The sequence below is a fragment of the Apteryx mantelli genome, chromosome 7 (assembly GCF_036417845.1).
Source record: "Apteryx mantelli isolate bAptMan1 chromosome 7, bAptMan1.hap1, whole genome shotgun sequence".
In the NCBI taxonomy this organism is placed as follows: domain Eukaryota; kingdom Metazoa; phylum Chordata; class Aves; order Apterygiformes; family Apterygidae; genus Apteryx; species Apteryx mantelli.
The window spans coordinates 30,266,523-30,278,628 of record NC_089984.1 but is presented as its reverse complement, the minus strand read 5'-3'; the positions used below and the strand labels follow the sequence as shown (position 1 = coordinate 30,278,628).

Genomic DNA, 12,106 nt, shown 5'->3' with positions numbered 1-12,106 from the left:
TGTGCCTAAGGACCACTGTCAAACTGCAGACACCTGTATTTAAAACCCACAGCTCTATTTTCTGCATTTCTTGTGAGGGGAGGGACAGGGGGAAACAAATGCATCTGAAAAAACTGGCTCTATGATTCCTGGTCCTGGGCAGACATAACGACGCCCCCTCCACCAGCTCACAGGAGATGGTTCCTAACTGAGCAGAGCTTAGACACAGGAAGGAAAATCATCCTGCTATGGCCATGAAAGACATAAGACCTTGGACAGAAGGAGTATCACACGCTGGATGCCAGGCTGGCCAACCATTTCAGACGTATGCCCAGCGATCCGTTAGCTGAACGGCTGGGATGCCTGAGGCGCTGGTGTGGGCCGAGCACTTCACACCGCACACGGAAAGTAAACGAGCACAGGAGTTGTTGGGGGAAGGAAAGTTTCTGCCGAGTTCGTTTCGATTAGATGCAGGCAAGCAGGCAGGCGTTCTACAGATGGAGACGTGGATGGGAACGCGTGAGAGGGGCCGTATGCTCAGGAACACACACTCTGCGCATATCCCAGCTGACACCCAGCCCCAGGCAGCCAGAGGACCGAACAGCTGACTCGGGAGGGGAGAGGACTGCTGGCTGCCCTCGGCACCAGTCGAGACATCCTCGTGACTTCGAGTATGCTTCACTTCAGCAAGTGATTCAGCTGGTCCTGTAGGTTTGATGATTGCTCAACACTGGGGACCAAAGAAGAGGTTCACAGTGAGATTTGCTCCCCAGATCCGCACTGTGCTGCCTGCACCTGAGGGACCAGAACAGCTCTAGCACAGATACGACAGAAAAGGGAAACCCTGGGGTCCCCCAACCGACCTCCATATCCCCACAAACACGAGGCAAACCTTACTTTGTACACCCACAAGCAGACAGCTCTGCTCTACTCCACTCTCATCACCTATCAAGCTCACAGGCTCTATCGCATTAATGAAACAAATAGAAGTCTTAGTATAAGTCGTTTCTTCACCCAACCTCTCCTCTCTTCAAAGTACTGATCTTTGCAGTAGCAAAGCGCTATCCTGCTGTGCCAGCATCTTCAAACGCAGCTGCAAAAACCTTTTAGCTGCATTCTCCTCCACCCCACTCCACCACTCTTCCCTTTCCCATCGGCCCCTGTACACTGTCTCCCAGGTTTTCCTGGCAGTTCCTCAGCTGGGTACTCACTTCTTCTGAATCGCTTCCTGCCTAAATGAGAAAAGGAGAGAAAGGAGCATAAGAAAAAACAGAAAACATCAAAGTCTCCACTACACAAGGTCTTAAAGAAGGGGAAAAAGGGGTCAAGGGACCAGCTCAACACCCCACAGAGTACATCATGTCCCCTACTTACTGGTATTGTAGATGAGTGGTTATTATGGCCATTTTCCTTAAACTCTGTGGAGAACAAGACAAAGAAAGAATGTCTCTGACAAGAGATCTCAGCAGAATAACAGGGCAAGCTGTCTCAAAATGATGGAAGCTTCCAGAGCTTCTGCTGCCCTGACAGTCCCAAAGTGGTTTATAGTAACAGCTCCCTGCTATAATCTCAGCGGGCTGCCATGTACCCCTTCAAAAAAACTCCTCTGCGCTTGGGAGCTCCTACTGCACGCTCACTACTGTATCGCTGCAGTGCCACAGGAACACCACCACCAGTAGTTGTCATGGGTGGCATGCTCACCTCTCCCTTCCCACTGAGGGGCACACATAGCAAGTACTTTTTTCAGCCTACAACCTCTCTTGCTTTCTGTTAAGAGCAGGCACAGCTTACGGGCTGACCTATGCTGCAGAGAGGCCAGAGGTATACATGTGTTTGAAGAAGCAGTAAATTATTCTGACCATCAGCCCTGCTACCTGAATCCATGTATTTCGTTTCAGGGCTCCACTCACATGTCTGTGTCCCAGTTCCTATAACCCTCCTCTTACCCTTCCCACTAGAAGCACTATTGCTCTAGCAGACGGACAGAGCTTACATCTTCCGAGTGCAGGATGGCATCTTCTTGCATCACCATGTTTCGAGCAGCTTGACCCAGGAGCTGAAAGACAAGCGCACAAACCACACTGAGAGGCAGCAGCTCTGCGTTTCCCCAGCCGCTCGCGATCGCTGCTGAGCGGACCCGCATGCAGGGCTGACATCCCCGGGCGACATGGCGAGAGCAGCAGCACACCAGCACCACGGAGGCAGCAGCGACTTCCGCCCTGCACTTGGCCAGCGCTGGGGGACACCTCGAGCTGGGGCTGCTGGGGACCTTCTGTGGGGCAGCCGGGCCCCACGGACCGCCCGCGGGGCTCGGGGCAGAGCCCGGGCCTCCTCCGCCCCCGGAGACGCTCCCACAGGCCCCGGACTACAACTCCCAGCAAGCGCCGCTCCCTGGCCGGGGAAGGACTACAACTCCCAGCATGCCCTGCGCTCGCCTACATCTCCCAGCGTGCCCTGCTCCTCAGGGCCACGGCCAGCACTGCACCGCGGAGGCGCCTGACCCCAGCCGGACTACCGCTCCCGGCGTGCACCGCGCCGCCACCGCCCCCGGGGCCCGCTGGCCGCACCTCCCTGCAGGCCTTGCGGCCGCGCGCTGCATGCTGGGCCCCGTAGTCCCCCGCCGGCCGCCCCCGCTCACCTCGGCGCTCCGGGAGCCTTTCAGCACCTGCTTGGTGAGAGCGATCACGTCGGTGCCGCAGCTCGTCACCTTCTCGGTCAGAAGCCCCTTCACCGAGTGGCCGAAGCGGGCCTGGGCGTCCGCCGCGCCTCCCGCCGCTGCCGCCGCCGCCATCTTGGCCGAGCTCCGCCTCGGCGCTGCGGGGTAGAGCTACGGCGAGCGCCTGGGCTCAACAGTGGTCGGAAAGCGCAGGGGCCCCGCCCCGGTAGGGCGGGCCGCCAGGGTGGGCCGGGCCGGGCCGGGGCCGAGGTGCCGCCTGCGCCTCGTCCGGGGACGGGCCCGGCCCGGGGCTTCTGGCCCGCACCGTCCCCCAGGGAGGAGGAGGAGGGGAGCAGGTGCCATGCCCTGGCTCTCAGACATCACCCCAGCAGGGAGACCCCGGCCCTGCCTTCCCCAGGGGATCGGGCACTGCCCAGACCTGCCCAGTGCCCCCAGACCTGCCCCATGCTCCTCAGTGCCACCAGACCCACCCAGTGCTCCCCAGTGCCCCCCCAGACCAGACCAGTGCTCCCCAGACCTGCCCAGTGCCCCCAGACCTGCCCCATGCTCGTCAGTGCCACCAGACCCACCCAGTGCTCCCCAGTGCCCCCCCAGACCAGACCAGTGCTCCCCAGACCTGCCCAGTGCCCCCAGACCTGCCCCATGCTCCTCAGTGCCACCAGACCCACCCAGTGCTCCCCAGTGCCCCCCCAGACCAGACCAGTGCTCCCCAGACCTGCCCAGTGCCCCCAGACCTGCCCCATGCTCGTCAGTGCCACCAGACCCACCCAGTGCTCCCCAGTGCCCCCCCAGACCAGACCAGTGCTCCCCAGACCTGCCCAGTGCCCCCAGACCTGCCCCATGCTCCTCAGTGCCACCAGACCCACCCAGTGCTCCCCAGTGCCCCCCCAGACCAGACCAGTGCCCCCAGACCTGCCCCATGCTCCTCAGTGCCACCAGACCCGCCCAGTGCTCCCCAGTGCCCCCCCAGACCAGACCAGTGCCCCCAGACCTGCCCCATGCTCTTCAGTGCCACCAGACCCGCCCAGTGCTCCCCAGTGCTCCCCCAGACCTGCCCAGTGCACCCAGACCTGCCCAGTGCCTCCCAGGCCTGCCCAGTGCACCCCAGTGCTCCCCCAGACCTGCCCAGTGCCTCCCAGACCTGCACAGTGCTCCCCAGTACTCCCCAGACCTGCCCAGTGCTTCTCAATGCCGCCAGACCGGCCCAGTGCCCCCCAGACTGGCCCAGTGCCCCCCAGACCTGCCCAGTGCTCCCAGACCTGCCCAGTGCACCCCAACGCTGCCCCAGACCTGCTCAGTGCATCCAGACCTGCCCAGTGCCCCCCAGAACTGCCTGGAGGGGAGACGTCGGGGTTCAGCCGCCTCGCACCCCCGCGCCCCCAACATGGGTCCCTCCGTTCCCCTCCCCACGCCGTGCAGCGCCCCGCAGATGTGCCGTGCTGAGCGCCGTGGGGCCGTGGCGTGGGCCCCCAGGGCGGCTCGGGGATCCGGCATCCCGTGGCCTCTGGCGGCGCCCGGCTTTCAGCGCCGAGCCCCCAGCCGCCCTCGGCGGGGTCGCCAGCTGCCGGCGCTGGCCGCGGGCCTGGCGGGTGGTTTCCTCCCCGGCCGCAGGTCAAGGGGACGCGGCGGCGGCGGCGGCTATAAAAGGCTCCTCCGGCGCCGGGCCCCGCGCAGCCGCCCCACCATGCTGCTCCTGGGTGCGCTGCTGCTGGCGCTGGCCCTGCTGTCCGCACGGAGGCTGGCGCGCCGGCGTGCCGCCCCGGGGCTGAAGCGGCCCCGCAGCCTGCCGGCCCTGCCGCTCCTGGGCAGCCTGCTGCAGCTGGCCGGCCACCGCCAGCTCCACCTGCACCTCTGGCGCCTGCAGGGCCGCTACGGCAGCCTCTTCGCCCTCTGGATGGGCTCCCACTACGTCGTCGTGGTCAACAGCTACCGCCACGCCAAGGAGGTGCTGCTGAAGAAGGGCAAGGCCTTCGCCGGACGGCCCCGCACCGTGAGTCGGCCGCGTGCCCCAGCTGGGACAAGGTCACGGGGAGAGGACTCCTTTGCCCGTCTTTCCCAGGAGCAAGGCGATCGAGGGGAGACGACCCCTCTCCCTGCCCGCCACGGGGGACCCTGCCCAGCCTGCGCATCCTCCATCCCAAGGGTGCCTGTTCCTCCCCAGGCCTGGCTGCGTCTCGGCGCACTGGGGACATGGGGTCACCGCTGTCCCTGGGTCTTTGTACCGCCAGGTTGCAAGGGCGTCAGCCTCGCTGCACCCCTAAATGCCACGGCCAGCCACCCTGAGCCCCAAACTCCAGCTCTGCCCAGCACTGATCCCGCAAATCCTGCGGCACCACTCCCCGAAGCACCTGGGCTTTGCCTCCCAAACTAACCACTACCCCCAGGCCGTCCCTGGGAGGGGGGCAGCAGGGGTTGAAGCACCGAGCCATCCCCCCCCCCCCGCCTAGTGTCACCCCTATCCGACGTATTGACGCCGCACTTTTGCTTGCACAGGTGACCACGGACCTGCTGTCACGGGGGGGCAAGGACATCGCCTTCGCCAGCTACGGCCCCCTGTGGAAGCTGCAGCGCAAGCTGGTGCACGCGGCCCTCTCCATGTTCGGGGAGGGCTCGCTCGCCCTCGAGAAGATCAGTAAGTGCCTCCCCAGCCTGCCCGGTGGCCCCCGGGACCCGCCGGCAGCAGCCGGCTCCACAGAGGGGCCGGGCATCGGCACAGGGGCTGGTTGGTGCCGTGGCCCCCGGGGACACCCCCACCCATGCAGGGGCTTGCGGGAGCTCCATCCTTCTTGTGTCTCCCTCCTGCACGTGGCCATAGCTGGAGTTTTGCTTTCTCCCTGATCCTCCGGGAACCAACGGGTGACTAATTTTGGATGTGTGAGCGGGTTCAGGGCACCCCCGTGACAGCCAGGGGCTCATTCCCCCTCTCCCTGCCCCATGGCCCGAGACTCAGCCCAAAACCCTCGGTGTCCCCCAAGTTTGCCTAGCTGGGGGCTCTGTTTCTCTCTCCCCTCCCGCATGTTTTACTGACACCTCTCCGCACGCATTTTTGTCCTGCATGTTACCAGAGCTTTGGCTTCCCTCATTGACAGCTGGGGAAACTGAGGCACGGAGCCAGGCAGGGGCTAGGCCAAGCCTGGCAATGAGCTTGGCCACACGTCCATGCCCTGTGCGTGTCCTGGCGTGCCAGGCACGAGGAGGCTCGCTGCCTCCCTGGCATGCGCAGAGCTATTCCCTAACAGCTGGGAAACGCAACGTCCCGGACTCCTGGGTTCCTGGCTGCAGCCAGGAGGGAGTGTTGTGCCTCACATAAAGACCTTGCCTGGCTCTGGTCCTCTCCGCTCCTTCCTTCTGCCCCTTCGCAGCCCTGCTGGGCTCAGCCTCAGCCGGAGGGTGCTCTCTGCAGGCTGCTTGAGCTCGGCAGGGTGGGGAGCACAGGGGCACCCCAGGAGCCCCGGGTTCCGGCTGCTCTCCCCACTGAGCTTTCCCAGAGGGACACAAGCACGAGCACCATCACCTGAGGTCAGCATGAGGCCAGACATCCCCAGCCCCCTCCAAAGTGCTCTGAGAACTGGATAGTTTGGGAAGGAGGTTGTTCTGGGGGAGCAAAACAGCGCAGCCCCAGCCCCGGCCTGAGCTGGGCTGCTGGATGGGGAGGGACTGGAGCAGCAGGAGAGATTTCAGCCCGAAGCAAGGAAGCGTTTGGCAAGAGGGAAGAGTTATCAGCTTCGGGTATGGGTGGAGGGGCGCAATAAGCTGTAGCCCCTTTTAGCATCCCGGGGGTAACTTGCTTATGGGATCTCATAGCACCTATGAGCACTGGCCCTGAGCTGCCCCAGGAGCCCCAAACTGCCCCCTCTTGCTCCTTTGGTGATGCCTTGGGCCTCACCACCCCCACATCCGTCCCTTGCCTGCCCCACAGTCTGCCGGGAGGCTGCATCGCTGTGTGAGACGCTCAGCACTGCACAGGATATGGCCCTGGATGTGGCCCCAGAGCTCACACGGGCTGTCACCAACGTGGTCTGCTCGCTCTGCTTCAACTCCTCATACCGGCGCGGGGACCCCGAGTTCGAGGCCATGCTGGAGTACAGCCAGGGCATCGTGGACACAGTGGCCAAGGAGAGTTTGGTGGACATCTTCCCCTGGCTCCAGGTGAGTAGGGAAGGGCTCACCTAAAAGGGTGCCCAGAGGGCAAGGAGCTGGGATGTGTCCTGCAGGTGGGGCTACCTGAGCCCTTCGGGTTAGGAGGGTCCTGGCACAGGTGTCCCGCAAGAGCCGATACTGTGGTGGGTGCAGAGCAGCTGTCCATGGGCCTGTGGACACCTGGCTGAGCTGGAGGCCGTTGCGTGACAGCGGTTTTCTCCCCTAGATCTTCCCCAACAAGGACTTGGCCTTGCTGAAGAGATGCCTCAAGGTCAGGGACCAGCTGCTCCAGCAGAAGTTTGCCGAACACAAGGTGCTGGTGGGACCAGGAGGGGGTGACACTGGGGAGCCGTGGGGTGCTGAGCCTGGGGTGGGGGCAGGTGCCCTGCACAGCCCGGCTCACGCGTGGCCCACGGCAGGAAGCCTTCTGCAACGACACCGTGAGGGACCTCATGGACGCCCTCCTGCAAGTGAGGCTCAGCGCTGAGAACGGCAGCCCCTCAGCGCCGGGGCTGTTGCTGACAGATGACCACCTGCTCATGACGGTGGGGGACATCTTCGGGGCTGGCGTGGAGACCACTACAACTGTACTCAAGTGGGCTGTGCTCTACTTGCTCCACTACCCTGAGGTAGGGCCTGTGCCCCAGCTGCCCAGATTGCCACCTGGGATGTGCTGGTGGTACTGGGTGGACCCCATTGCCATGGGGAGCCCCCATGCACATGGGAACCCCTTCTCCAGGCTCAAGCCCTGCCCTTGTCCCCCTCTCAGGTCCAGAGGAAGATCCAGGAGGAGATGGACCAGAAAATCGGCCTGGCACGCCACCCCCACCTCAGCGACCGCCCACTGCTGCCCTACCTGGAGGCCACTATCAGTGAAGTGCTGCGCATCCGGCCCGTGTCTCCCCTGCTCATCCCGCACGTGTCCCTTGCCGACACCAGGTGAGACCGCCCGGGGCGCACCCAGGATGTGGGCAGAGCCGTGGGAGGCACTGACCCTCTCGCTCTGTCTTTGCCCCGCAGCATCGGGGAATACTCCATCCCCAAGGGCGCCAGGGTCGTCATCAACCTCTGGTCCGTGCACCACGACGAGAAGGAGTGGGACAAGCCCGAGGAGTTCAACCCCGGTGGGTTGTGTGCTCCCTGCCCGTTATGGGTTGTGAGGGGGAAACAGCAGGAGAGGAGCCAGGCTAATCCTGGGAAATGCCCAGTGGTGGGAGGTCGGACCCCGCTTTCCCCTGGCTGGGGAATTTGTGCCGCCACTGCTCCAGCATGGCCATTCTTGCAGCTCGTGGGAGGGACATGTGAGATGAGTTTGGGCAGGTCTCAGGTGGAGGGAGCAGATCCCTGCTAACTCCAGCGGTGCCTCCTCCCTCGCAGGCCGCTTCCTGGACGAGCAGGGCCAGCACATCCATTCGCCCTCGCCCAGCTACCTGCCCTTTGGGGCCGGGATCCGCGTGTGCCTGGGCGAAGTGCTGGCCAAGATGGAGCTCTTCCTTTTCCTGGCGTGGGTGCTGCAGAGGTTCACGCTGGAGTGCCCCCGGGACCAGCCCCTGCCCTCGCTGGAGGGCAAGTTTGGCGTGGTGCTGCAGGTGCAGAAGTTTCGGGTGAAGGCCAGGCTGCGGGAGGCCTGGCGGGCGGCCTCGTGACCAGGCCGAGCCCCGGACGCGGGGTGGCAGGTGGGACGGGACGGGACGGGCGTAGCGTGGGCGGCCGGGAGCCCTGGGTGGGCACCGTGGGACCGCAGAAGCCGCGTGCTGCCTGCGCCGCGGGTGCGGCTTGTCTGGATAAATCCATTTCCAACCCAGCGGCTCTGGCTGTTTTTTGGGCAGGCGATGGAGGGCGGGGGGAGGTGGGAGGGTATCCGAGGCATCCGGTAGCCCCAAAACCTCCTGTGAGCGCAGGGCTGTGCGGAGAGGACGTCACCCCTGCCCGGCCCCTCTGTGGGGGCTGCTAACGCGAACAGCCCCTCGCCCTCCCCGGGGACGTGGGGTGGGGGGGCCCGTCCAGTGACACCCCTGAGCCACAGGGACAGGCGCCTCCGTGCAGCCGGTGGGAGAACGGAGGGGAAAAGCCTCCCCTTGGGCAGCCTGGGGGGTGATGAAGCCCCCGGCGTTGCTCAGAGGTTGTGACCGAGCGTGGGACTCGGGTGGCCCCTGCCTCAGTTTCCCCAGCTGGGAGCAAGGAGAATGAACGTGAGCCACGAGCGGCGGCAGCCACGGCACAGCGAGACGCCCCGGGTGCCAGCGAGTCCCCCCGGCACTGCCCTTCCAGGCCGCTCCGTCCTGGGTGCACGGAGAGCCGGGGGCTGCATGGTCCCCTCCGGGGGGGGGGAGCACCCGGAGGCCCCCAAGCCCCATGGTCTGAGCCCAGCAGCCCCCCAGCGCGGGGCCAAGCGCTGGGGCTCAGCGCCGAGCTCCAGGGGCTGCTGCCGTTCGCCCTGCGCCGCTGTGGCCTCTCTCTCCCCGAGCCGCCGCCGCCGCTCAGCGCCCAGCTGGATCACGGCTGCCCGCCCGGAGCAGCGCAGCCTCGCTGCAGCGCAAGGGGCCGCGTTTGCTCTCGCCGTAAAACGTGGTGCCGTTGGGGGCACTGTGCAATTAGGTTTCTGGTTCTCTGTTACTCGACCTCTTAATATTTAACTAAATAGCGACGCAGCTGTGGCTCCGAGCACCCAAAGGAAAAGCAGCTGGAGCTGCTGGAGCCCAAAGGGAAAACCCAGCTCCCTCCACTCACCGGTGCCCATGGTCCGACCCTGGCGCTGTAGGAAACCTCTCCAGCCCAGCACAACATCTCCGCGTTCCCCTCCCCTTCCTATTTCCCCCCTGCACATTATCTCTTGCTAGCAGGCAGGAAAGCCAACAACAACAACAAAAAAAACCAAAAAAACCCAGTCTCTCCTCACTGCTAACTTTCTGCTCCGTGTTTCATAGTTTATATTTTCTCTCGAATTGCCACCAAACAGCTCTTGCTCAGCCTCCTCATTGCTGGTATCTGATGCCAAGTGAGTCCCTGCAGCCTGCCCAGGACGCAGCAAAGGACGAGGGCAGGACGAAGGAAGGGCCGTTTGCAGCCCAGTGCAATGCCAGCCGTGTCTGCCCCCTCCAGCTCTGTTTTGGGGGGGGTTCAGGATTTTATGGAAGCGCTACAGGAAGAATCGCAACGCACGCAGGGCTGAGCGCCTCTAAGGGCACACGGGCTTATCCAGAACGACCGCCCGGCCGACACAGACTGTCACAAACCGTCAGTGGAGACCGCAAACAAAAGGATGTTTTTGCTTTAAAACGGGAGGTTGAGTTTTTAATTAACTCTCAATTTTGAACCCTTGACCCGTGGCCACAACTTCACTTTTATCATGTAACAAGCCTGGTTTAGAGTTAAAAAAAAAAAACAGATATATATATATATATATATATATATATCTCCTTAAGAGTCTCATGATTTCTAGAGCGGGGATTGAAAACCAAAGCGACCCCCAGGTACAGCACGATTTGCCATGGGAAGCCCCCAGAAGGAGTCACCCCGCATTAGTTACATTTTAAACAGGTTCAAAGTTCTGCTGAATCGCGGCTTGACACAGGGGCAGAGGCCCCCCCAGGGCAGGGGTTTTTGCCTGGTCCCCTGGGATGGAGCCGTCCCCCTCCCTCGTCTCCCTGGGGCTTGGCCGTGCTCACCACGGCGGCGAACAGCTGGGGGTCTCAGCATGGCACTGACCCACGGCAGAGGTGCACCAGCTCCGGCACGGGCAGGAGCTTTCTCCCCTCTCCATGCTCCCAACCCTGCATCCAAATCCGTCCCTGTCCTGAAATAAATCAGCATCCAAGAAAAAGCTGCATGGGCTGCGCAAGTCCCGGCACCCGTGGGATGGGGAAACCGTTCGAGGTCGCCGCATGCGACGGGCTCCAGAGCTAGCAGGAGGCTCCCCGCGGTCCCCAGGAGCTCTGTGCCGCCCCGTGCGGCATCCCGGCGTCCCTGAGCAGGGTCAGACCCGGTGTCCCCGGCACCTCCGTGCCGCTCTGCCAAGGGGTCGAAGGGGAGGAGTAAGGAAAGGGATTTTCTCACTGCTGGAGCCGGCACGGAGCCGGCACGTTGCACACGCAGTGCGAGAGCCGACCGGCTCCGGCAATGGCCTGGCCCCAGGCTGGGGGTGGAGACGCTTGGCACCGGCCTTTTTAACGCAGCCCTTGCAGCAGCCAGGACTCGGCACGTTCCCTCCGCCGGCGCCGAACGGCAGCGGCTCTTTTGCCACCGCGCAACTCGAGAAGGAAACAGGGGCTTTGGGACCGCGGCCGTTTCTAAACCCGAGAACACGTCCGGCCGACGCTTCCGCGCAAAGCTCGCGCTCCGGCTGGGCTCCCTGTCTGCCAGGGCCGTGGCAGCGACCGGCACGTTGCAAACCCGCCACGCTGCACGCGGGGCTGCCGGCCGGGGCAGCGGGCGAGATGGGGACGGCCGGGCTCGGTCGAAGCGGAGACGCCGGGTGCAGCCCGAGCACCGGGGCTGCCCAGCCGCCAAGCGCCCGCGGCTGATTGCGCCAGGCCTCTGCAGTTTTCTTCTCCGTCCCAACCTCTCGCGGCTCCTTGCAGCCGGCCGGCTGGGGCCGATGCCTCGGCTGCTGCTGGGGAGAAAATGCCACGGCGGGAGGTTTAACGCCCAGCGGCTTTCGGGCATCCCGGGGGCCGGCAAACAGCTGGAGCCCTGACGCCGCTGGGGACCTTCACGCCGTTCGGCCACGGGATATCGGCAGCGCCAGCGTTTTCCCTAACGCGCCAGCAGCCCCGTCCCAGGCCCCGTCCCCCAGCCGTGCCCGAGAAGTAAATCCTCCGTCTGTAACCACCCCCCCGACACGGAGACTTCAGCCCTGCGGGGCAGCCTCCCTCCTCCCGGCCAGGCTTCTGCTACATATAGGAAACGAAAGGGGGAAAATAATAATAATAATAATAATAATAATAATAATAATAATAATAATAAAAAAGACGTGTTCCATGCTGCGGGTGGGTGAGCACTGGGCAAAGGCCGTTTAACACACGCAGCCTCTCCTCCAGCGATGCACCACAACGCAGCCGGCACTGCTGCGGGGATCTGATAAACTCTGTCCTCAGAGACGATCCGAGTAGTAGCGACAGCAAACCTGTACAAGAAGCACTGCAACATCCTAGGAAAGGGATTTTTTTTTTTTTTTAAACATTACTGCCCTCAACAGCTAAAGCACGCTGCAAAAAAATACTGAACAGTGTATTGACACCAATTTGCAATCAATTATATTGTACTGTATTGTTTGCAGCTCTGTTTTGAAACAAATTGTTCGCGACTCTT

The 12,106-nt window shown here is 63.1% G+C and overlaps 2 protein-coding genes across 3 annotated transcripts; one reads left to right on the top strand and one right to left on the bottom strand.

Annotated features, from left to right (window-relative positions):
- Positions 1-2: 2 nt before the first annotated feature.
- On the bottom strand, positions 3-9,642 carry BORCS7 (BLOC-1 related complex subunit 7). Of its 2 annotated transcripts, XM_067300196.1 has the most exons (6): positions 9,527-9,634; positions 2,618-2,806; positions 1,973-2,035; positions 1,354-1,397; positions 1,191-1,211; positions 3-709 (listed from the first exon to the last, which is right to left on the bottom strand). In XM_067300196.1, exons 1-6 carry the CDS (start codon positions 9,581-9,583, stop codon positions 658-660), a joined length of 426 nt encoding a protein of 141 aa, XP_067156297.1. In that variant the 5' UTR covers positions 9,584-9,634; the 3' UTR covers positions 3-657. The 2 variants fall into 2 exon arrangements, with proteins under 2 accessions (XP_067156297.1, XP_067156298.1); XM_067300197.1 differs by lacking the exon at positions 1,191-1,211 and having other exon boundaries at positions 9,527-9,642.
- CYP17A1 (cytochrome P450 family 17 subfamily A member 1) lies at positions 4,341-8,576 on the top strand. The gene is made up of 8 exons (XM_067300195.1): positions 4,341-4,646; positions 5,150-5,288; positions 6,576-6,805; positions 7,023-7,109; positions 7,216-7,425; positions 7,566-7,735; positions 7,817-7,920; positions 8,174-8,576. Exons 1-8 carry the CDS (start codon positions 4,341-4,343, stop codon positions 8,440-8,442), a joined length of 1,515 nt encoding a protein of 504 aa, XP_067156296.1. The 3' UTR covers positions 8,443-8,576.
- Positions 9,643-12,106: the final 2,464 nt, after the last annotated feature.